This window comes from Rhinolophus hipposideros, assembly GCF_964194185.1.
Source record: "Rhinolophus hipposideros genome assembly, chromosome: 9".
In the NCBI taxonomy this organism is placed as follows: domain Eukaryota; kingdom Metazoa; phylum Chordata; class Mammalia; order Chiroptera; family Rhinolophidae; genus Rhinolophus; species Rhinolophus hipposideros.
The window spans coordinates 6,234,216-6,259,668 of NC_138055.1; the positions used below are offsets into that span (position 1 = coordinate 6,234,216).

Sequence of the window (25,453 nt, forward strand, 5' to 3'; positions counted from 1 at the left end):
GCAGCCCACAAAAGAGCTCAGACAGGGCACTGTGATGACAAATCCTACGGGAGGGGAGGAGAGGAGAGGAGGGCTCTGTGGACATGCCCACCGCTCCCTCCTTCCCGGCAACACCTTCTTGAACAATCACAATGACAGCTTAGACATTTGTGGCACTTCACAGCTTGCCACCCAGCCCTTCAAGGGCACAGGCGGCTTCAGCCTTCCTGTCCAGTCTGACGGCCACCCCTATATTCCAGCCACATGGCAGGCACCTCATCACTCTGCACATACGTACACCATGTCCTAAACTGTGCAGTTTGTGCCTTTGGTCATATTGTTCTCTTCACCTGGAATGTTTTCCCCGCCAGCTTTGCCTACAAATACAAGTTCCCCAACTGTGGGGTGCACACTGTATTCAGTTTTGATTCCTCTGTGTTTAGAATACAGCCTGACATGTGGTGATCCATGTGTGTTAAATGGATTAATGTAAACCAACCTGACAACAAGTCTGGATGTCCTTCCCATTTTGTAGGCAAGGAAACTGGCCCAGGTTACACAGCTAACAAGCCACAGGGCTGGGACCAGAGCCCAGGATCTTTATCATTCCTTTGCATGCCACCCATGCCCCAAAGCCGCAGGGGTTAGAGACTAACCTGCAGATTGCCATCATGCTGCTGCGCAGAGAAGGAGGCCGTGAGCAGCCAGGCAGAGCAGAGGAGCGTGGTCCTGGGAGAGCCCTCCTCGGCCCAGGTGAGCGCCAGCATCTTCTCCAGCAGCTCGATCAGGGCCGTGCTGCTCAGGAGCACGGCAGCGGCTGCGGAGGGTCCAGCAGGGCAGGGGCCGCGTGAGTTATGCAGGAGCCCAGCTCAGTGACACCATAGTGGTCGGTTAGCCCTCAGTGGGGCTTCACACACAGTGAATGAACCTGTGGATCAGCTTGAGGCTCTAAGGGTCCCAACTTCGTTCCAAACCCACAGGTTATCGGAACCAGAAAGGACCTTATGACCATCTGATCCAGTCACATGGAAACCTGAGGGCAGCAAGGGCCACAGACACTGCCCATACCTTCCCCTTCACTATCCCAGCCTGGGCCCCAGCACCTCTTTTCTGACTGCCCAGTGTGGTCTGATGAAGGCTCCAATACAGGAAGTTGAAGGAGGGCTGCAGGACGTCCTCGTCAGTGGGGCTGCATTTCCCGCACAGCTTGCTCACTGCAGGAGGCAAGAGTCCCCAGGCACCCGTCACGCAGTACTCCGTGGCTTCAACGCACACAGCGCACACCAGCACTCACGCTTCTCACAGATAATGACCCTCAACTGACTAATTTCAAATTTCAGTATTGGGGAACCAAGCACAAACTAAGTGTCCCCAGTATGACAGTCAATGGAAAGAAACGCAGTGACAAACCTGCAGGCACATTCATATCCTCCATCCGAACACACACCTAGCAAGCTGCCCACAGCTGCCTGCTAGAGCAGACTGCACAGGTTTAGGTGGGCAAAGGCGTCTTCTAACAGTGTTCATGCTGGCACAGACTGCAGGTTAGAGGGTCGCAGAGGTCACCTAGGCCAACCTGCCACCCTTGGCAGGAAGAGGATACCGCCTCTGCATTCTCCCAAGGTCACCTTCCCAGGGATGCTCTGTAACCATCCATGTGCAGTTCCCGGAACTTCCCCTAGTCTCTCTCACGTCACCCGCCTCTGGATAACTCCTTAACTCCTACTCAGCAATCAAGATTCAGCTCAAAGTTTACCTCCCCATGAAGCATCCTTTCACCTCTCGAGGCAAAATGAGCTGCCTCTCTGTTCCCCCAGCCCTCGTCCGCGCAGGTACTACACTGTAAAGTAGACTTCTATAGAACACATCCCATTCCTCCTGGGAATTGCCACCCCTTGCTCCGCCTGCCCCCCGTGACCCCAATATAAAACCTAGGTCTGCATTCACTTTTTGGCAGCCACATCACACTTGACTTGTAATTGGCTTGTGGTCAGCTGGACAATCAGCCCCACTCCCCCCCTCCAAAAAAAAGAAACACACACCCTTACCCCTGAACTAGCCCTCTACTACCAAAGCTCTCAAATAAAAGTACTCGGGTTATATGTAAACATGTATTACATTTCACGTGTATGTTTCAGCCTGTATTCCTCCCTGTCAGAGGCCCTTTCGACACACACAGATCTTGCTCCCAGTTGACTGTCACCCTTGATCTGACACACAGGCCAGCAATGACCAGCACCAAGCTGGGCCCGGAGGTCCTTTCTGAGCCTGACACTGATCTTCTCATGAGGAGGTCTGGGCTCCAGGCAGGGAAAGAACCATCCTCACCGAGGCCAGAGGACCTGACAGGTAGCTGAACACACACCATTTTTCCTTTTAATTTCAACCTTTCCTCCACAAATCTTCCTGAGGATACTGCCTATGAAGTGGCAACTGCATTAATGAGCAATAAAAGGTCCTAATGAGGTTTGGGGTAGGGGTAGGAAAGAGGCCTAGAGAACCGGATCATCAGATCGTGAGTCAGCTGTGGGGTGGGACAGAGAACTGCCTTGTGCCAGGAAAAATGAATCTACATGGATAGTATCCACCGAAGGCCTCCCGTGTGCCAAGCACTGTGTGGCATTCTACATCTACAGTTACTCCTTCTCTCAGCCTTGACTAAATCAGGTAAGGACTATTATTTTACCTGTGAGGAACCTAAGGCTCATAGAGGCCAGGTGGTTGTCCAAGGTCACAAAGCCAGTTGCTGAGCTAAGAACAAATCCAGGCCTTCCCGACTCCAGAGCTTGTGCTTATCACATAATTGACATATATACATTTTGTCTTTTCTCTTTTGGTCTCCCAAACACTCCCAGGGGAGAAGCAGAAACTGATCTGAAAGGTCTCTTAGCAAGAAGCCCCCAGGAACAGACTGAGCCAGAGCTCCTTCCAAAGTGATGAAAGGACAGAAGAAAGGAGCAGCCACAGGCCACCCAGCCCCCCAGGCCCTCAGCACTGCCCCAAGCGGTGGCACCTTGGTGAAGAAGCTTCATGGCCATGCTGTCCAGTTCTTGCTCTGACTCGTTCCTCAGCTGCACCAAAGAGAGGAGGCTCAGCAGCGATGGCAGGTTCCCCAAGGCTGTGAGGAACCAGGAGGCTGGTCAGGGGCCTGACCCATTCAGCTGCAAATGGTTTGTTGGAACTTACCCCTACTTCCTGCCTTCTTCCTTCTTCCCTGGGGACAGGGGCAGCTGACATACTGAGTGTCAACTCGGGGTTGGGTACCAAGAAGTCAGTATTTCACTTAATCCCCTTCAAACCATGTGAAACAGGGATTGTTATTCCTATTTTGCAGTAAAGAAAATTGAGGCCCAGAGAGGCTGACTTCTTCAAGATCCCACAGCCAAAAACTGTCAGGGTCAGGACTTGAACCTAAATCTGAATTTGATGCCCATAGTCTTTCCACTACGTATTTCCACGAAATCTCAGGGCTCTAAAACACCATTACCAGTCAGGTGAGGCTTCGCCTTCCCTGTAAAGGAAGGACTCAGCTCCTCCAGACACCCTTTAATCTGTCTCCAAACCCCCACCCTCAGTCAGGACTGGACCAAGTGCCCCAGCTTTCCTCCCATTTCCTCTTAATTGCTTGGAAATTTAATTTAAAAATTCAACTTTCTAAAAATAGGAAAAGACAAACCAATCCCAACGTTTTCAGTGTCTTCATACTGTACTAAACATTAAGCTTCCTTCACGCCAGGGAGTCTTATTCCAGATGTGGAAACTGTCCTTCTGGAGCTCACTGGGAGCTCCCAATGCATCACAGATCCACCCCTTCCCAGGCCCCTGCTGGCTGCTGCTGCCTCCCTGGCCTCCCCCACATTTCCTGCTTTCTTCTTCCCAAGTGGGGGCTGCCATTCTTGTGACAAACAGCTCGGAGCACAAGCCGTGCAGAGTGGGGACATGCACACACATCCAACACACCCACCCATGCTAAACACGGAGACATTAAACATAAAAATGCTCACAACACACACACACACACACACACACACACACACACACAGAACACACACACAACACACACACCCCAAATATGTTGAGCACCCACTCTCCAATTAGAGGAAGGAGGTAAATTTTAGCTTGACGCCGCACTGTCCTGACATTTTTTGCAGAGAAAACTTTGATTCTCTCTCCTGCAGAGCTCAATAGGGCAGAGATACCCACTCCTGACTGTCCTGGCAAGACACGCCCCCAGCAGCTCCAGACTGACCTGATGGGGAAGCCCCATGTTCCACCAGCAGCCGTTGTAGGATCAGCAGGAAGTGAGCGCGTATGAGACCACCCACGTGAACATCCTCATTCCTCCTCAGAAAGGTCCTCAGGACGATCAGTACCCTGTGGGCTATGTCCACGGGGCTGGAATAGATGAGGTCCTGAGCAGGAGAGAAGAACGCCAGAGTTCAAGGGCGTCACAGTCGGGGACAGGTAGACCGTGAAGAAGAGAGGGGCTGGGAAAGAGCCCAGGATGATGGTGTCACAGAACCTGGGGAAGGAAGGGCTCACTTACTCAGCACCTATTATGTACCATCTTGTGCATTCTGTTTTCAAATAAATTTTATTGTGGAACATTGCGGGACAGTGTGTTTCTCCAGAGCCCATCAGCTCCAAGTCGTTGTCCTTCAATCTAGTTGTGGAGGGCGCAGCTCAGCTCCAAGTCCAGTCGCCATTTTCAATCTTTAGTTGCAGCGGCACAGCCCACCATCCCACGCGGGAATTGAACCGGCAACCTTAATAAGAGCTCACGCTCTAACGAACGGAGCCCTCCGGCCGCCCCCATCCTGTGCATTCTATAGGTGCATTCTAAGCAGGAGGAAACAGGCTCACAGAGATTCCATGATGTGCGAAAGGCCACTTCAGCAGTAAGTGGCACAGCTAGGGTTTGAATGCAGATCTACTAACCGTAAGCCCAAATCCCTTTCGGCCTTCCAGACGCCTCTCTCCTGCCAATGGAAGTATCAGGGTCAAGAAGAAGTTATTTCAGGGCAGCTGACCTGAGCGTGCCTTAAGGGAGAAGGAGAGAGCGGGAAGGAAATGCCATGCAGCAGGGAAGACGTGGGTTAGGACCGATTCCGGGCACAGGGAGAAGTGAGGACCAGGTCAGGCCCTTTCTCTGCCATGGCATCTGCCTACTTCTGCCACAAGCTGTGAAGGCCTTGTGTCCACAAGCTGGGAAAGGACAATGCATTTTATTTGCTTTCACAGTTATTTTAATGAGTATATGTTAAAAGCAAAACCAGTCAGAAGCTGCACCAGAGGCTATCGCACTGACAGCTCCTGGTACCTACCAGCTCGAACAAGCCAATTCTTTTGGGCAGGCTAATGTGCTGGGCCAGTTAGGGCTGGGTGCCATGACTCCAAGGTCACACACAGACACCCTTTCCAGCGAGGACAGAGCCTGACACACAGAGAGACATGAGTACAGGGCATCCAACCAGACAACTCCAGATGTGCTGACTACTGGGTGGCACAGGGGTATCTGGTCTTGGCTCTTCATAAACCTCCCCAGCTGCCAGAGATACAACTATGATATCACTAATAACCATTCAATTAGGGCCTAATAACGTCAGGTTTGAACACATAGCACATGTAGCTGTACATTTATTTATTTATTTATTTATTATCTGTGTCTTCATAATAACTCTTCCAGGTAGGTGTCATCCTGATTTTTCAAATGAGAAAACGGGGGCCGACTAAGTAATTTGTCGATCAAGAAAGCAGAGGCATTGTAACTATGAGTTAATGAAGGCCAGGGATGAGATCGGCTCCATCTGTGTCACCTCGTAGGACTGAGAAAACATCTCTGGAAGGAGAGCACCATAGAATTGGGAGGGCTAGAGAGATTCTCAATTCATCTCACCAACACTTGTGTTGTACTTTACAGAGTATGAGACTGAAGCCCAGAGGGGGTGTGATTTGCCCAAGGTCACAGGGCCCAAGGCCGAACCAGTTTTGGGGTCCTGCTCCTTCACCAGCAAATGGCTGCTTGACTGCCAGAGCTGGGCCCTCAGAAACCTGAGTTAGTACATTGTAGAGGCCCAAGGGGGTGGGGGGGCTCCTCAGCCTTTGGTGGCATGGTGAATGCCAGGGGAAGGTGTGTATCCCATCACGTGGGTCAGTGGGAATGCTCTGGGCAGAACATACCCACGCTGCAATCTGTCCTGTCCAGAACTCCCTGGGACTGGACCAACCAGGGTGATGCAGCCAAGCAGGGACAAAGAGCTTCTGTGACAGCTCTGTGTTTTCACATGTAAACAGCCTACATGAAAGACCACCCATTGGGAAGAGTGGCAATGAACAGCTTTGTTTTCAGCTGTTAATTACCCTTATCAAAAACAGAAATTGGTACCAACACGTATTTTTAGACTCTTTTCTCCTCCTGTGGCTAGAAGCTGGGGAGAAATGGCAGGAATTATATACATGAATAGAAATGAAGTTGTTCCTCATTTTTTCTCTCATCTTTTTTTTTTTTTTTTTTTTTTTTACTAGTGATGTTTCTAGGATGTAAGTTAGTGAAAAACTCATGAACTGAAGGCTCCAGCCATGGTCATGACCCTTATTAGTTATAGGACCTTGTGCAATTCAATAAGCTTCTCTGAGATTAACGTTCTCTGTGGTTCAGTCAGGCAACGATCACTGGATGACAGCCTACTGTGCCTAGCATACCAAGAATGCTTCTACGTAGGCTTGCATTTACCCTCTCGTTACCTCCATTTCACACGTGAGGAAACTGAAACTGAGATGCCTCCACCTTCCTGGGCCTCTATGTAGCATCCAGCCCTGAGTGCAGCTCCTTCCCATTGAGGTCTCCTTGGCAAAGCTCAAGGCTCCTCTCTGCCCTGCCCCCACCTCCTCCAGGAAGGAGTGCGAAGGATGGTGTACATTCAAGGAGAAGAACTGGGTCACCACAACAAAGGGTGGGGCACCTTCTCTCTAAGAATTTGGTATCCTGACAATGACCCCCAAGGATATAATTAGCAAATCCTGGGAATTAGCAAACCCTGGAGCCTGGGAAACTCCACAGAATAACCATCTGGTTGCTTGGCCAAATAAATTGCAAGGGGGACAAAAAATGAAATGGACTGGAAGTCTGTGGATTAAAGGAGACTTAAAACATATATCCACACACACACAAAAGAAGGAAGACTAAACGGTAGTATTTAGGGACAGACACAACTGACGGAACTTTAAAGGCATGTAAGGAAGACACTACTATAAAATTCAGGCTAGTGGTTAATCTAGAGGAGACAGATAGGGGTCATCATTGATGGGGGCAGGTGGTGGACTTCTGGAGTGGCTGCCAGTTCTATTTCCTGACACACCTGACAGTTACCAGAGTATTCCCGGTGCTTGGGCTTGATGTGATTTTTCTACACTTGTGTTATTTTTCATACTAAATTTAAAAAAATAAATAGAAATTTGTCTCGTGAGATTCATTTTCTCTTTGGCTTATTTCTTTTTAGTATTTACGTCCTTTGAAGCTAGTGGCCTAGGATAGCTTTCAGTTAGGGAGGGGCCTCCACCCCAGCCAGGTCCAGGCTGAGAAAGAGAACTTGGGAGAGGAAGATAATGAACTCCATTTTAAACAGAAATGTCAAACGGATGATTAGCTTTACAGGTTGAGGCTCAGGAGAGAGGTCAGGGATCGATGGAGATATGAGTCATCAGCAAACAGCAGGAGGCCACCAAAGCTGTGGAAATGAATGAGACAATCCAGAAAGAATGCACGGAGCGAAAAGAGATCATAGGACAAAACCAGGAGAAACAGCAACTTTCAAGTGGTAGCCAGAGAGAAAACCATAAAAGTCACTAGAAAGGAGCATCAAGAGAGGTAACAGAGAAAAGTAAGAGAGTTGTATTATTAAAACCAAGAGAGACAATAAAAAGGAAGTGGACAACCATCCAATACTAGCAGGTCCTGTAAGATGAGAACCAGAAAGTCCATTGTAATTAGGCACAAGGGCATCATTGCTGACCCTGGTGAGAGTGATTTTAAGTAGTGATGGGGGCAAAAGCCAGTGGCTGGAGGAATGAGTGAGAGATGATGATATCAAGAGCAGAAAACTACTTCTAGGAATTTGGCTGTAAAGGGAAAGAATTGGGAGTGGAAAGGGTTGTGGGGGCAGGGACCAGTGAGAGTGTGGGTCCAGATGGAAGACATCCGGAGTACCCAAGAGTAAGCCTAGAGGGGCTTACACTCTCCTACCACTCCCACAGCCCAGTGTCATAATCTGAGATGGTTTTCTAGCTTCATCATTCTCTGATTCTCTCCTTTTTGCGATGCTTTGTAAGTCTCTGCAAGGTGACAAAAATAAAACAAGCATTTGTGATTTCCTCAAGGGCAAGGGCTGAGCAACCATATCTGAATTATCTTTGTATCCCCAATGCCTAGTACCTAGTAAATACCAAATAAATGTATGATCAATGGAAACGTGAGCAACTGCATTCAAGGCCTCTAAAAACCTGCTCCTGCCTATCCTGCTCCTACCTCATCACCAATGACATACCAGAACGATACCAGACCACTCACGGTCCCTGAATTACAGTAGGCACTTTCATGCTGCTAGACTGACCTGGCAACCCTTTTACTTGTCAAATCCTTTGAGGATCAGCATATATGACACCTTTCTGCCCTCCCTACCACCCAAGCTCTCTGCCCAACCTTTACTGCCACACTTGAAGTATAGCAGTTACTTGTTACTGGTTTGTTGTATCTGATTCTCTCACCAGCCTAAGGGGCAGGGAATAGGTCCAATATTTCCCTGTATCCTGTGAAAAACAATATAAACGGAGCCACCTGAAATGGAGCCCGAGCTGCCATCCCAAAGGAATTGCCTTGCTCGTCTTATTCCTCAAACCTTTAGAATGTTAAAACTGGGCAAAATAACCTTTGGACTGGGCCTAAAGCAGTGTTGTATTCCAAACAAGTGTTTGCAAAGATAACACAGAAGCAGACCTTAAGACTAGGACTGAAAAGAAAGACATTCTTTTTTTTTTTAAAAAAAAAAAGACATTCTTTAGAGTTTGCAACACTCTGTTAGCTTATCTACACTTACAGAAATTCCTTTCTTAGTTTATTAACACCCCTAAAACTTCATTCCTTCTATTCAAGTAGTTATCCCTTTCCCTTTCTCATAAATACCACTTGCCTTCACCTCCTAATTGGAACACTATTTGGGTTTCTGTCGGAATCAGTGCTTCCCAATAAGTATTTTTTTGGACGTCAATAAACACTTGTTGCCTCTCACTTTGGCCTTTTATTTTCAGATTAATAATCTCCAGTGCTCAAATTGCTCTCCCCTTAGATGGAACACTGGATCAGGGTTCATTTCTCTCTTGTTCTGAGAGTTAGCTCAGTTAACTGAAAAAAACATTAGACAGATTAAAAATCTAGGTTTTATCTCAACTCTCGTGACCTCGGGCAAATCTCTCTCTCTCAATCTATTTCCTCATCTGTTTAAAAAGAAAAAATAGGGCCAGGTGGTTGGAACGCCTCGGGTGGTGGTTGGCCCTAAAGCTGAGATTGTGAACAACAGCTCTCCCTGGAGCTGGGCTGCTGTGAGCAGCCGGAAGTCGGCGTGAGCCGCGGGCTGCTGTGTGCTGTCGTGGGCTACCGTGTGCTGCCTTGAGAGGCCAGTGGCCAGCGTGAGTGGCCGGCAGCCAGCATGCGTGACCAGCAGCCAGAGAGAGCTGCCATTAAGTGCCGTGAGCTGCTGTGAGTGGCAGGCCAACTACTGGCGACTGACTGCCTGCCAGCAGGGAGCGCAAGGCTCATAATACCAGCGTGGGCCAGGGAGCTGTGTCCTACACAACTAGACTGAGAAACAACGTTTTGAACCGGAGTGAGGCGGTGGGGTGGAAGAAGGGAAAAAAGAAAAAGTAGTGAGGTACCATCATTGGTATGTCTCTCAGAGGATCTGAATTCTTTTTTTTTTTTTTTTTTTTTGAGAGAGAGAGACTTGGATCTGTCAGACCCCTAATTCAATGGGTCAGCAAATAAAGTACCTACTATGTGTGAGGAACTGACCCTGAATATTTCATCTGGCAAAGAAAATCAATATCTTAGCTGTTCATTGATACTCTTCCTGGTGTCCCACCTTGCCTTCCTCCCCTGTGCACTAATGCTTTATTTTTAATCCATTCCTTCTTTTTTCCAAGGAAGCCAAAGCATGAATGCGGTCCCTATCAAGCCAACACACGTGTGACCTCACAAGATGACAAATCTCAGGGATGGGAAGTGACGATGAAGCAGTGGCCCAACTGGGACCCCTGTCACAGGAGTCCTGCGGCTTGAGCTCAGAATGCCTCAGGGATGCCCTGCCCACCCCGTCACCTCCCTCCCCTCAGTCCTGGCTCCTTTCCTTAGAGAATTACCCGGTAGCACATACTTAATGCCCATATGCTTGCTAATTGCAAACTCTATTGCTCAGCATTCTGCCCAGGTTACTCCCCTCACCGTTCCCTGATCGCTGACTGACACCACCAAAACGTTATGCTGACAGGGGGCGGCTTCATGAAGAACAGACCTCCGGACCATCACGCAGTCTCGGGGAGAATGCCCTGATTTTCCCTTGAATACCCTAAGCGGGTCTGAGAATGCTGCTTTCTCAGCCCGCCGGTGCGCTGGTAATAAACGCTTGTTCTGTCACCCAATGCCTGTGTCTGTCTATTGGCTGAGCGGCGCAGGCAGCATGAGCTCCAGACTCAGTTGCCTTCCAGTTTCAAACATGTAGGTCTGAGTGAGGAGTATGTGCATGTGTGTGAGTGTGGACAGATATAGGTACCTAAGGATGTGAGCTGTGTAACAGGCAGGTGTTGTTTCTACTACAATAACGCCAATAAAGCCAGGGAATCCTGTTTGTTGATGGTAAGAACATCAAAGGAATCCCATGGTCACGGGCTGTGTCACTGTTCTTGGACTAGGAAGGGGCCAAGGAGGTGAACTGGCATTGGAGGCAGTGGTTCTAAACCAAGTGGTTCTGTGCTGGTGTGCTGAAGTTTGGGACCTGCCACTAATTGCTTACTAAATACAAAGTGTCAAATGTACAATTAACTTTTTTAAATATGTGAATTACAACAGTTACCTCTATAATAATATTGAAACTGGAGGCCAACCAAGTCTGGGGTTCGTGCTTCCTGCGCCGCTCAGCCAATAGACCGACAGAGGAGTTGGGTCACAGAATAAGCGTTTATTATCAGAGCACCGGTGGTCTGAGAAGGCAGCGGGTTAATGTTAGGCACGGCCGGAGGAATGAGTCGCGAGAGACCAAAATTGGTCTATCAGAATTTATTTGGCGTGATTGAGCTGTGGGAGGTCAGGCTAGAAAAGACCATAAGCTCTCTGAGCAAAAAGGGGTAAGGAGTTTTATAGGAGGGGGTAACTGAGGTTGTTCCCCCTTCAATGCTTCAGGGGGTTTTCGTTGCATTGTCTCTAGCAACCAAAGGTTTCTTTCCAATACGACCAAGCCCTCCAGGCTCCACACCCTGGCCCCCAGGCCTTTGTCCAGACTGCCCAAGCCCGCCTAGGCCCTGATCACAAGCCCCTAGGAAACAAAGTACAAAGCAAGACTGGACAAGATGGTTTCCACATTCCACGCAGCTACTCCAGGCCCTAAGGCAAATATAAGCCTGCAGGTAAAAGGTACAAAGCAAGATGGCTTTGAAGATAAGAAGGTTCCTGTTCCTGGCCTAACTATAGCCTAACATTTAACAACTCCAAAAACTGCCTTGACATTCTCAGACCAGGTTGGGGTGTTTAAGGGAAAATCTGGGCGTTCCTCCAGAGGCTACATGACAGGTTCCAAGAATCTGCAAGGAGCCTTCCCTCTGGCCAAGTGATTCTCTGGTGGAGTCAGCAACCCAGAAACAACGTGGGAGAGAATGCTAGACCACCATAGATTGTGATCAATAAGCCTAAGGGTACTAATGATAAATTTCAGGGTAATTTTCTACAACAGGGAACTGGGTGGGACATGGGACATTCTGAGCTCAAGTCCAGGGGGATGAGCTATCCTTAAGCTATAGGTCAAGGAAAGGCCAGGTCAGGACATTGCAAGGCCGGGCCCTGCCTCAATATCACTCATTAATTTGTTCTCAGTGTGCTTTCTGGAATGAGAGAAAAAAGGTGGAGTTAAAGTCAGTGTGTTAGAAACTGCAGACAACAGGCAGTCTCTTATCTAACTGATATACCTGATAGGAATTATAGGGATGTCTTACTTCATAAAAAAGCATTGGGGTTTCTAACAATGCGTAAGGGAGGGTGTTGCACAGGTACCACTCATTGGGTTAGTCATGGCAGAAAAGGGGCCGAGTCCCTCTGCAATCAGACATCTCCATCCTCATGCCCTAGGGTTCTCTTCCACGTTAAACCCTTCTTAGCAGGATCTGCTTGCAAAAGACAGAGAGGTGAGAGGAGATGGTGACTGAGATCAGCATTTCATAGTCATATCCCCTGGGCAATGGAGGGGCACATATCTCTCAGTGAGCAGACCTCCATCAGACTTAGGACAGGGTATATATTTACAGAAACCCACCAGCCAGAAGGACCTCCTACTCACACAGAAACAGCATTAAGTCCAGAGGCGGGCAGAAGCAGCGACTGGTGCCTCCTGACCGCAATAAAAAAGCTCCGAGAGAGAGGGCCTACCATTGCTAAATGTGGAAATGAGCAAGTGGTCACCTACCAGCAAAATAAGCAGGATGCTGGGGCTGCTTCTGACTATGTGGAACAGGGCTGCCAAGCTGGCGGGAAGCATGGGCTGCCCAGCAGAGGGGACGTCATCCAGCTCCTCATAGCTGCTCTCTTCTCGGGAGAACCAAAGTTCCAGGACACGGTGCCCAAACCTGCTCATTAGCTCTGGATGCAGCAGGAAGAACCTGAGCAGCAGAGGGTGGTGGGTATAGATGACATGCAGGTCCGGGATGCCCTCTAGGAATTTTCTGATGGCACTGACCACAAGCTGGAGAGAAAGAAAGAAACAGGCTACACACAGCTTGCAGGAGACCCAAGAGAGCCTGACAAACAGCCAAGACGTGACTGGGAAGCACTGTACTGGCATCTCCATACTCCAGGACACCTTCACAGGCTCATCCCAGGGCCCTCCTGGGAGAAGAAAACCTCACTGTGCTTACTTCATGACCGCGGTGCGCATCTGGGGATGATTGTGCTCCCCAGGGACATTCGGAAATGCTTAGCTATTTTGGATGGTCTTGACTGGGGGAGTGCTACTGGCATCTATCTAGTGGGAGGGAGCAGGGATGCCACTAAATGCCCTACAAAACACAGGACAGCCTCCCACAGGAAAGAATTATGCCACCAAAACATTAATGAGCCAAGGCTGAGAAACCCAGCTCTGTAACGACACTCACCACAGTGTGTTGTAATTGTCAGCATATGTGTCTCCCTCCCACACCAGACCTGAGCTGCTGGAGGGCAGGGGCTTTGGCCGACTAATCTGTGCAGCTGGCACAGGGCCTGGCACAGACAAGGCAGAAGGTGTGTTGAATCATTTATTAACCCTCAAAATCCTCTCTCTTCCCACTGCACGTATTAAAAAGTTCAAATTCCTTAATATGGTATGTAAGAGTTTTATAGTTTATAGTTTGGGCCCGTTCATTTAGGTCTTTGACCCATTTTGGGCTAATTTTTTTGTATAGTATGAGGTAGGGGTCCAACTTCATTCTTTTGCATGTGGAGTGTCGAGTTGTTCCAGCACCATTTGTTAAAAAGATTCTTTTTTCCCTGTTGAATGTCTAACATCCTCATCGAAAATCAACTCACCATAAATATGTAAGTTTATTTTTGGACTCCGTTCTAGTTTATTGATCTAGATGTCTATCCTTATGCCAAAACCACACTGTCATGATTACTGTAGCTTTGTAGTAAATTTGGAAATCAAGAAGTGTGAGTACTCTATCTTTGGTCTTCTTTCTCAAGATTGTTTTAGCTATTTTGGATCCCTTTCATTTCCGTATGAATTTTAGAATCAGCTCATCCATTTCTGGAAAAACAAAAAAGAGGCATCTGGGAGTTTGATCTGAATTGTGTTGAATCTACAGATCAATTTGGGGAGTACTGCCATCTGAACAGTATTATGTCTTCTTTTCCTTTGCAGTTTAATTGAGATAGAATTGACATATAACATTGTGTAAATTTATGGTGTACAATATAAGGATTTGATGTATGTATACAACTGTGAAATGATTAACACAGCAAGTTAAGTCCATCAGCTCACAGTTGCAAATTGTTTTCCTTGTGATGACAACTTCTAAAATGTACTCTCTTAGCAACTTTCAATTATACAAATTTTGTTAGCTATAGACATTGTGTTGTACATTACATTCCCAAAACTTACTTATCTTGTAACTGCCTATTAAGTCTTGTTTCATGAACACAGAAGAATGTCTTTCTATTTATTTAGGTCTTCTTTAATTTCTTTCAATGACGTTTTGTAATTTTCAGTGTATAAATCCTTGCACTTCTTTTGTAAATTTTTTCCTATGTATATTATTTGTTGATGCTATTGTAAATGGAATTGTTTTCTTTCTTTCTTTTTTTAACTTTTTAAAAATTTTATTTTAAGTGTGTTTTTCCAGGACCCATCAGCTCAAAGTCAAGTAGCTGTTTCAATCTAGTTGTAGAGGGCACAGCTCACAGTGGCCCATGTGGGGATGCAACCGGCAACCTTGTTCTTAAGAGCACCGCGCTCTAACCAACTGAGCTAACCGGCCACCCCTGGAATTGTTTTCTTAATTTCATTTTCGAGCATTATTAAAAACATAAGTGTACCTTTCTGGCTTCTCTTCACTGTCTCCCATGACTTAGCAAAGGCACGCTAAACCAGGCTTCCTTCCTTGAATGTATAGACTGGGCAACTTCCCACTTCTATATCTTAATCTTGCTGTCCTCTCAACCTGAAAATTCTCCCTTCTCAGTCTCCTCCAGGAAGCCTCCCCTGACAACTAGTAAATACAGTCTCTCTCCCCATGTGCTTTCGTAGCTCTTGGCCAGTCCTTCAGGATCCAGGAAAGCATTCGTTGCTGTTGTTGCCTACCTAATGGGAGATTTTCCTTTTTGTCTCTCCTGGCAAACCGGTGCTCCCTGAGGGCAGAGAACATGTTTGATTCACCTCAACCCTGTCCGGGCCCCATGTGACACTTAGCACATATCAAGTGGTCAATCCATATTGGTTGAGTTGCTAAAATGTTGAGAAGCAAATTTTAAAAAAATCATGTGCTTATTTATCTGAGAAGTTTTCAAGGGCTTAGGAAATGCTGATCAAACTGGACAGAAGTTGGGGCCGGCCCGGTGGCTTAGGCGGTTGGAGCTCCGTGCTCCTAACTCCGAAGGCTGCCGGTTCAATTCCCACATGGGCCAGTGGGCTCTCAACCACAAGGATGCCAGTTCGATTCCTCGAGTCCCGCACGGGATGGTGGTCTCCTCCCCCTGCAACTAAGATTGAACATGGCACCTTGAGTTGAGCTGCCGCTGAGCTGCCGCTGAGCTCCTGGATGGCTCAGTTGGTTGGAGCGTGTCCTCTCAACCACAAGGTTGCTGGTTCGACTCCCGCAAGGGATGGTGGGCTGCGTACCCTGCAACTAGAAACTGGCAACTGGACCTGGAGCTGAGCTGCGCCCTCCACAACTAAGACTGAAAAGGACAACAACTTGAAGCTGAACAGCACCCTCCACAACTAAGATGGAAAGGACAACAACTTGACTTGGAAAAAAAGTCCTGGAAGTACACACTGTACCCCAACAAAGTCCTGTTCCTCTTCCCCAATAAAAAAAAAAAGGTTAAATTGCAAAAACCGCAATTACTTTAAAAAAAAAAAAAAAAACCTGGACAGAAGTTACTAAAAAGGAAGAGCTTCCAGGAATAGGTAGGGCCTGATACTCTGAAATGTCCAAGTCCCCAGAGACACCCACACTCTAACTATTGGGGATCCTCACACTAGAAAGCTCATCCTCTATCAAAGAATACTAGGGTTGTACGAAAAGGACTCAGGAATTACCATGAATAGGCTCTTACTGGCCAAAGGTAGAACAGTGTGAGCCTCAGAAGCATAATAACTTCACTGGATTGAAACATATCAAATATTTTTAAATCCATGAGTTCATAACAATACTAAAAAATCTCTTTGGTCACCTTTGGAGAATGCTAGGCAACCAACTCATTTTTTTTGAAAACTGGTAATTAAAGAGAAAGAATCAAACATTCAACCTATGCTTCCTATACAATCTACCATTCATAGTATCCAAATAGTTAGTGGGCAAGTTTCTTTTTATACAAGTGTTCCAGTTAATAAACAAAGAGAGAATGACAGAATTAGGATATTATTGTTTTGCAATCCCTAATGAATTAATAGATCAAGGCAATGATCACCAATGGCTGTTAATACCACAAAAAGAGAGACAATAAGACATTGTATACGTACATCTATCTTACTTGAAAACATACACACTTCCACTATACCCTCCTGCTTCCATTCAAATTAAACCAGGTTCACTTACATCACATTTGCCTCAACAGTAATTAAAAAGAGGAAAAATTAATAGTCAATGAAGGAAGAGTATCGTTAGGTTGAGGCTGAAGGGTCCACATCTAAGAAATAGAAGCAATCGTCAATGAAAAATGAGAGATTCCATGATGAATTAAACACAGTCCTTGATCCCCAAGAGTTTACAAAGAAGCTAGAGAGAGAAAACTTGTACACACACAACCACCATAAAAGCGATCTGATTAACAATGATCTGGGTCCCAGCAACCCACTTTGTTTGACAAACTGTTACCAGAAGGAAATATCTCACACTTCTCTCATCCTGCACAAACCAGAGTTGATACTAAGAAAAGAGCATTGGGAGTTGGTCAAATCTGATTGGCATCCTGGCACCCACCAATTAACTGTGTGACCTAGAGAAAGTGATTTTAACTCATGTCTCAATTTTTTTAAATCTGTAAAATGGAAATGGAAATAATAATCTCTGCCTCCCAGGACGGTTGAGAGAATTAGCTAAATGGTGTAGGCTCTGTAGGTGTCAGCACCCTACCCCTTTCAACTCCCCCAACTCTCCCTCTCTCTCTCTCCCCAACCCACTCTGCGACCCCCCTTCTCTATACACCAGGGGTGCCAAAAAAGTACACAATTTAAGAGATATTATCTATGTATTACTTTTTGAAGTGTGTAGTATGACGTTTGCGCAAAACATAGCATTAGTCAAATGAATGCTAGCGTCATTCATTGCATTATAATTTTTCCCCCCTTCTTCCGCCTCCCCTCCCACTCCAGTTCAAGCCACTGTTTCTCCATCTAGTTGTGTAGGACACAGCTCCCTGGCTCATGCTGGTATTATGAGCCTTGCGCTCCCCCTGGCTGAGGCAGTTGGTCGCCGGTCGCCCGTCACAGCAGCTCTCTCTGGCTGCTAGCCGCTCACGATGGCTGCCGGCCACTCATGCCGGCCATCGGCCACTCCTGGCAGCACACAGTTAGCCCATGGCAGCTCACACCAACCTCCGGCTGCTCACCACAGCCCAGCTCCAGGGAGAGACATTGTTCACAATCTTAGCTGTAGAGGGCGCAGCCCACTGGCCCATGTGGGAATCGAACCAGTGACCTCGGAGTTAGGAGCACGGTGCTCCAACCACCTGGGCCACTGGGCCAGCCCCTGTATTACAATTTTAATAGTTTTTTTCCCTCTCTTAAAATATGTATACATTTTTTGGCACCCTCTGTATATAACACTCTGGTCTCCCAAGGAACCCTAATGTGAAGAGGTGGAGGAGGAGGAGCCCCAGGCTTTCTGGCCCATACCTCGTGTAGTGCATCGTCTTCGTCCTGGCAGACTGCAAGCAGATAGATGGAGGCTCTGAAGACGGTAAGAGGAGGGTGCTCACCTTGGTCCTGCAGAGACAGAAGGAAGCTCTGCACAGCCACAGATAACTCTGCCTCTGAGACAAACCTGTGGACCAAATAGGTCTGAGTGAGAAAGGCTGAGATTGCTATTCAGCCTTGCCACATCCTCCTGCCATTGTCGTTTTGCCCCAGCATACCCACAGCCTAATGACACCTCACACAAAGAGCGTATATACTTACATATATACTTACAAAGCATTATCACCCGCACAGCACATGCTTCTATGCGTTGTGCAAGGCTCTGTTAGGGACCAGAGACTCATCATTCACACCTAGAAAGTGAACCGTCACCCAGCAGGACCAGCACTGTTAAAAAGAAGGATGCTACTTCTGGAGTAAGAGGCCCTGCTCTGACAGCCAGTCCACTCCTCTCTTCCTGTGTTTATCAGTAAACGTCTGTGTGTTCAATGGCTAGTTTCTGGGGGAGGGAGACCTCTATGCACGTACACACAAGGGAGATGGGGTAAGAAGGAGACAGACTTTTTACTACACATCCTTTCATACCTTTTGAATTTTTTACCACGGGTATGTCTCACCTATCATATTAAGTACCCCCCCCAAAATTTTTTTAAATGGGTAACACTAAATGCAATGTGGTATCCTGGATTGTTTCTAGAACAGAAAAAGGACAGTAGAGGAAAAACTGGTGAACTCTAAATAAAGTTCAGTTAATAGTATTGTACCCTCACATATTTGGTCAAATGATTTTCAATAAGGGTGCTAGGAAAACTGAGTATCACATGCAAAAGAATGAAGTTGGACAGTTACCTAACACAACATAAAAAAATTAACCCCAAATGGATCCAGATCTAAAACTATAAAACTCTTGGGAGGAAAAAAAACAGCACATTGGATTTGGCAACAATTTCTTGGATATGACACCAAACACACAGGCAAGAAAAGAAAAAATAGACAAATTGGACTTTGTAAAAGTTTTAAAATTTTGTGCATCAAAAGACACTATCAACAGCGTAAACAGGCAACACACAGAATGGGAGAAATTATTTGCAAATCATATATCTGATAAGGAATTAATATCCAGAATATATAGAAAACTCCTAAACCTCAACAATAAAAAATATCAATCTGATTCAAAAACGGGCAAAGGACTTGAATAGACATTTCTCCAAAAAGGACACACAAATGGCCAATAAGCACATGAAAAGATGCTCAGCGTCACCAGTCATTCGAGAAATGCAAACCGAAACTGTGAGATGGACACCTTCACGTCCATTCAAATGGCTCTGATCAGAAAAACAGGAAATAACAAGTGTTGGCAAAGACGTGGCAAAATTGGAACCTTTGTGCACTGTTGGTGAGGATGTAAAATGGCACAGTCGCTGTGAAAACAGCGTGGTATTTCCTCAAAAACTTAAAAATAAAACTACTAGATGATCTAGCAATTCCACTTCTGGTTATAGATCCAAAAGAACTGGATGGTGGTGACAGTAGCAAAACATTATGACCATATTTAATACTACTGAACTGTGCATTAAAAATGGCTAAAGTGGTAAATATTACGTTCGTGTATTTTACTGCATTAATACAATTAGAAGAAATAATAATGTACCAATGTTGGTGTCTTACTTTGATAAATGTACCATAGTTAGCATTAGGAGAAATAGGGAAAGAGTATAAGGGAATGTCTGTATTCTTTGCTACTTTTCTATAAATCTAAATTACTCCAAAATAAAATGTTTATTTAAAAAGTAAAATTCAATAGCCATAATATAAATATTATGTTACCAAAAGAATTCAGCTATCAAAAGAATAAGATAGACTTATTAATACATGTACTAACATGGAAAGATGTCCAAGGTATAAGTTAACCAGCAAGTTAAAAATCGTACATAATACCCCATTCTGTATATTTTTTAAAAGGAGCATTTATGTGTTTGTTAATGCACAGCCGAGTTCACAGAAGGTACCTAACAGTAGCTAACTCTGGCAGGTGTATAGAGAAGTATTTTAACTTTGTATACCCAACCATGTTACTTGAATTTTCACAATATGCATGATTTTAAAAATAAGAAAAAAACTTTTAAAGAATCACATGAGTCAAGTGATTTTCAATGAGGGTGTCAAGACAATTCAATGGGGGAAAGAATAGTGTTTTCAACAAGTGGTGCTTAAGCGACAAGCAAAAAAAATGAAGTTGGACCCCTGCTTCATACCATACATAAAAATTAACTCAAAATGAATCATAATCTATAGGTAAGAGCTAAAATTATAAAATAAATGAACTGTAGAAGAAAATACTGGAGTAAATCTTCATGATCTTGGTTTAGAAATGGTTTCTTAGAATCAACACGAAAAGCAAAAATGACAAAAGAAAAAACAGACAACTTTAATCAAAATTAAATTTTGATTTCATCAAAATAAAACACTTTTGTGCAAACAAAAACAAAACCTTTGTGCTTCAAAGGACATCATCTTGAAAGTGAAAGGACAACCAACAGAAAGAGAGAAGAAAATTGTGAATTATACAACTGATAAGAAACTTGTACCTATAACATATAAAGAACTCTCACAAATCAACAATAAAAGACAACTGAGTTAAAAAAAAATGGGTGAAAGATCTGAATTTCTCCAAGAAGATATACAAATGGTCAATAACGATGGTCAACATGAACCACAATGCAAAAACCACTTCACACCCACTAGGATGGCTATAATCAAAATGCTAGAAAATAACAAATGTTGCCAAGGATATGGAACCCTCAAATATTGCTGGTGGGATTATAAAATGGTGCAATCCTATGAAACTAATTTGGAAGTTCCTCAAAAAGTTAAACATAGTGCTACCATATGACTCCTCAGTTCTATTGCTGGTACGTACAGAAAAGGATTAGAAAATAAGTAAACAAATACATGCGCACACATCTTGACAGCATTACTATTCACAATAGCCAAAGGTAGAAACAGCCCAAATACCCATCAATGGGTAAATGAACAAATGGTAGAATATACATACATACAATGACATATTATTCAGCCATAAAACAGAATGAAGTTGTGATATATGCTACAAACATTAGGCTAGCTGGATAAGTCTGAAAAAGAAGGTCACAAAAGGTCACATATTATATGATTCCATCTATAGGAAATATTCAGAATAAATAAATCCATAGAGACAGAATACAGAATGCTGGTTGCCAGGAGCTGAGCAGAAGAATGAACGGGAAGTGGTTGCTTAATGGGTAGGAGGCTTTACTTTGGAAGGATGGAAATATTTGGAACCAGACAGATTTGGTGGTCGCATAACATTTGAATATACTAAACGCACTGAATTGTTCACTTCAAAGTGCTTAATTTTATGTTATGTGAATTTTACCTCAATAAATCATTTTTTAAAGCTTAAGGAAGAATAGTCCTTTGAGTTTGAAATTTTATTAAATTGTATAGTAATTCTTAAAACCAAAGTAAATGACCGAAATTATTATTTTCTGTGCACAAACAACACGCTCAAGGATACAAAGGAACCCTCCTTAGCATTCTAGGCCTCTGTCTCAGCACTGCCCCCCTCCAGGATGTGAGCCCCTCGGTAATACACCCATTTCTCACTTCTCTCTGAGTGCCCACTGCCCAGCACCAGGCTTGGAGAGGATGCCTCTGTAAATATTTACAGAGCCGAAATGGGCTACAGACGTGGGTCCCAGAACCCCAGAACCCAGTGCCGGCCACCAGCTCTGAGCACAGACCTGTCCTCGTGCATGTAGGCCAGGTAGAAGAGGAGCAGGATGCAGTACTGCCTCTGGCGAGCAACTCCCTCCACATATTGGCAATCCGACAGGAAGGCAAGGCTTTCAGGGCTTCTGCTGCTTACGTGGGGCAGCCCGTGCTGCAGGAGTTCAGACACTGCAGAGAGCTCTGGGAGGAAACAAGTGGGAGGAAGCCACACAGGGAACACTGGAGAGCAGGTAATGAGCACATGAATATCTACTACATGAAGAATACTGCACAGGGTAGCTAGGGTACATGCAGGGTGAAAGGAAATCAGAATCCCCTCTTCCTTGATGCAGCTTTTAGCCTACCAGGAGAGACTAAAGGTAACACAAGGAAGGACATGGATTCATTCATTCATTTAACCAATGTTCACTGAGTGGCTACTCTAGGCCAGGCTGTGAGACACTGGCCCTACCTCCAGGAGCTGGCAGCTGGTGGGGAAAAACAGATAGAGACAGATAATTGCAGGACATGTGATCAGTGCCATGTTCAAATACGGAAGAGGGAGTGCCTCACACCTCCTGGAGTGGGGAGAGCAAGCTCAAAGACAAGGGAACTGTGGAGGGTGAGCAGAAAACAAGCAGAGAAGGAAGGGAAGAGAATCCTGGGGAAAGGAAGCAAGGTGTTCAGAGGCCCAGAGGCATAAGAGGACATGTCGTGTTTATGCAGCGGCAAGGAGGTCAGTGTGACTGGAGCTCCAGTGAATAGATGTGGAGTGTCAGGAGTTGTGGAACTGTGCGATGTAATTTGTAGCGAGACTGCGCAACACCTTGAATGCTGAGTAAATAATTCGGATTTTATCCTGAGAGCAGGCTGAAAGAAAGGGTATTTTAACACTAAAGAGTATGAAAGAAAAGGACCACAGAGCTGAAAATTTGAATAAAGGAATTGGGCTTGATGAGCTTTAGGGTCCTTTTCTCAACCCTTAGAGACTTAGGGTCCAGGAGCCTTGGATTCCATCATTTTCTGATTATTATCTCACCTCCCTAAAAATCAGCCTATTGGTCCATCATTCCAAGATTCCATGGCTCTTCTGGGCAGCTTTAAGCAAAGGGATCTTATTACTGGACTGACTCACTACCCAGCCAGTCCACAGGCATCCAGACTCTAAAAGACCAGCACGGATCTCATGAGTGGTCACATGGCAGCATCTTACCTTCTTGGGAAGGTGGTTCTGTCTTCTCTGGAGCTGAGAGGAGGCTGGTGCACAAGTAGTAGAGGAAACTAGAACATGCCTGGTTTAGGGCTGAGTGACTTAGAGGGAGACAAGGAAGAGAGAACAAGAGAGAGGACATTGCTACTTTGACCAGGACATTATCCCTACCACGTACCGGGGCTCCACTGCTTTGTGCCAGAGCCCAGTGAAATTCTAACCGTGGCCCTGGTAGAGGAGGTCCAGAGGTAGCTGTGAAAAGTAAACATGGAACCTGCTGCCCACAGCTGTACCTTAGACACTCAGCCCATATAGGTATTCACTAAAAATTTGCTGAAAAAATAAATCAAGGAGGGCTACTAAGTACCAATTTAACAACACACACAAACAAAAAAGTATGCAGTGGTCAGGAAAGGGCTGGGGAGTACTAGAAAGACAGCTGTTGAACCCAAGATGGGTACTCAAGAAGAACTACAAACATCCAAAACTGTGACTTTGAATCCAGACGGATCCCTATATTTTCTCTTGAACATTGGGTATTCTATTCGGAAATATGGAAGGAGAGTTAGATACTGCACTTCAGTCACTTTGCCGGCTATAGGTAGTAATAAATGGAACCTGCCAAGTAAATGCAGAGACAGGTGGCAAATCATAAATGGGAAGGTAGAGAGAAGGCTGCTCTAGAAACAAACAAGACAGACTGAGGCAGCAACCTCTCGACTTTGAACAAGAGAGTGTCTCCTCTGGAATTGCTGGGTGGGTGGCAACTAGAGCTTGACTGTCTTGATAAACACTGCATTTCTTATCCTCTGAGGGCCTTAGTTTCTCCATTTGTAAAATAAGAGGTTAGACAAATGACCTCTATGAACCTCCCAGTTTTGATGTCATAGACACCCATCCCATTATCACATGAAATGAGAGCCTTACCAGAATCAGATTAAACCAAAGTTATATAGAAGCAAGTCCAGCTCATACTACCAGTTGCTGAGTAATTCTGACACTGTGTCAATCCCCCCGCCCTCGGTCCTATAAACCACACCATCAGAATATCCACTTGTGTAGTCAAGAAGGACGCTGGCTCCTTGGTCACTAATTTTGCCTGGGACCATACATACCTTGGGCCACTGCAGAACCTGGCCTTCAATTCCAGAGTTAGTCGTATGAAGGATGAGGCAGCTTGGAAAAAGTGGGAAGAAAGCAGAGAGCAGTTTAAACCAGACTTGTTACAGAGATTCCCAAATGATACCAGAGATCCTGGGTGGTACCAAAGAGTACTAGTTTTGGAGTCATGCAGACCTGGGTTCAAATTTTGCTCCATCACTATCTAGTAGTGTGACTCTGGAACACTAATTTAACCTCTCTGAAAATCAGTTTCAATACTTATCCCTCACAGGTTATTGTGAAGCTGAGATAAAGGCAGGATTTCAAATAAGGACAACAGCAAGAGATCCCATCGCACCAGTTCCAGTGTCGGGAAGAATCTATTTTATCCTGGGGCTGAAGTATATGGCAAGGAATTCACCCCTCAGAGTGTCACAGCCATTTTCTGGTACAGTAGTTTAACATATGATTCCCCCAGGGAGGGGGCGCCGAGCTCGCCCACTAGAAGGGCTCCTCGGGGCCCAGTCTCTCAGGAACCCAGAGTTTCTCCACCCCCGACTCCAGCCCTCTGCCCTACTCTTGGCTCACAGGGCCTGCTTCCCTCTTCTCTCTTGCAGGTTGGGCCCCTTATGCTACACTATCTGGCTCCATGCTGCAGAGATCTCCCCATAAACAGCCTTTCTCTATCACTGTCCCCTAGAGATCTACACTTCTGAAGTTGCACCCATCCAGCTCACCAAGACTAGATCGCCTTGGCCCTTGAAGTATGGCAGGCAGGAATAGTGGATGAAAGGAAGGAAAGAGTGTCAGTTGTCACAATGTCTAAATGGGTGAGTCATTCAGGAAATCTACTTGTTATCTCATTTATTATCACCTTGTTATCTCCTTGTTATTCTCATTATTATCAGTATGTTCTGAGGACATTGGAGATAAGAAAATTAATTTGCCCAATGTCAATAAACAAGTAAGGGACAAGTAAGAATGCCAACCGACTGTGCTAACAACAAAGGTCCTGCTTTTTCCCCTCTTCAACACAGCCTCCGAACCCCTCCTATAAGCTCCCACTCACTCGATACCTGGAATTGCTTCCTAAGGGTTTCCTGGGCTCTGTTGTTTTCCTGGAAAGAACAAAGATCCCTCCAAACTGTGACAAGGGACTTCCCCGGGACCCAGAGCATCAATCAGAAACTCCCTCAAAATCCCAAATCAAAATTACAACTGCAAGAAAGCATGCCCTTGGCTCCCCAGTTCTGGATCCTGGCCCCTCTCCTTCCCAAAAACCTTGCTCTGCTGATTACCCAAGAGGCTCTCTACTGCTGCATCCTATCAGCTGCTAATCAGATTAAGTGTTTCCAGTCTTAGGAGGTAGAAAAGCCCTTCCTAACTTCATGTCCCCCTCCAATTATCCCCTTATTTCTCCCCTCCGCTCACACAAACTTGTCAAAAGCGTTGTCTGTCTTGGCCCTCCTGCCTCACCTCACGCTCACTCTTCAACTCACTGCAGTCGGAATTCCACGTCAACCGCTCTGCAGAAACTGCTCTGGCC

At 45.7% G+C, this 25,453-nt stretch overlaps 1 protein-coding gene across 1 annotated transcript in view; it reads right to left on the reverse strand.

The window, feature by feature from the left end:
* MEI1 (meiotic double-stranded break formation protein 1) overlaps positions 1-25,453 on the reverse strand; it is a gene marked incomplete at its 5' end in the record, with an annotated part of 62,350 nt that overhangs the window by 13,746 nt on the left and 23,151 nt on the right. Inside the window, 9 exons of the mRNA XM_081058194.1 lie at positions 636-796; positions 1,083-1,193; positions 2,993-3,097; positions 4,229-4,391; positions 12,699-12,974; positions 17,826-17,973; positions 21,629-21,797; positions 22,810-22,907; positions 23,922-23,982. Coding sequence (XP_080914320.1) covers positions 636-796; positions 1,083-1,193; positions 2,993-3,097; positions 4,229-4,391; positions 12,699-12,974; positions 17,826-17,973; positions 21,629-21,797; positions 22,810-22,907; positions 23,922-23,982 — 1,292 coding nt within the window. The remainder of the gene's footprint in view (positions 1-635; positions 797-1,082; positions 1,194-2,992; positions 3,098-4,228; positions 4,392-12,698; positions 12,975-17,825; positions 17,974-21,628; positions 21,798-22,809; positions 22,908-23,921; positions 23,983-25,453) is intronic.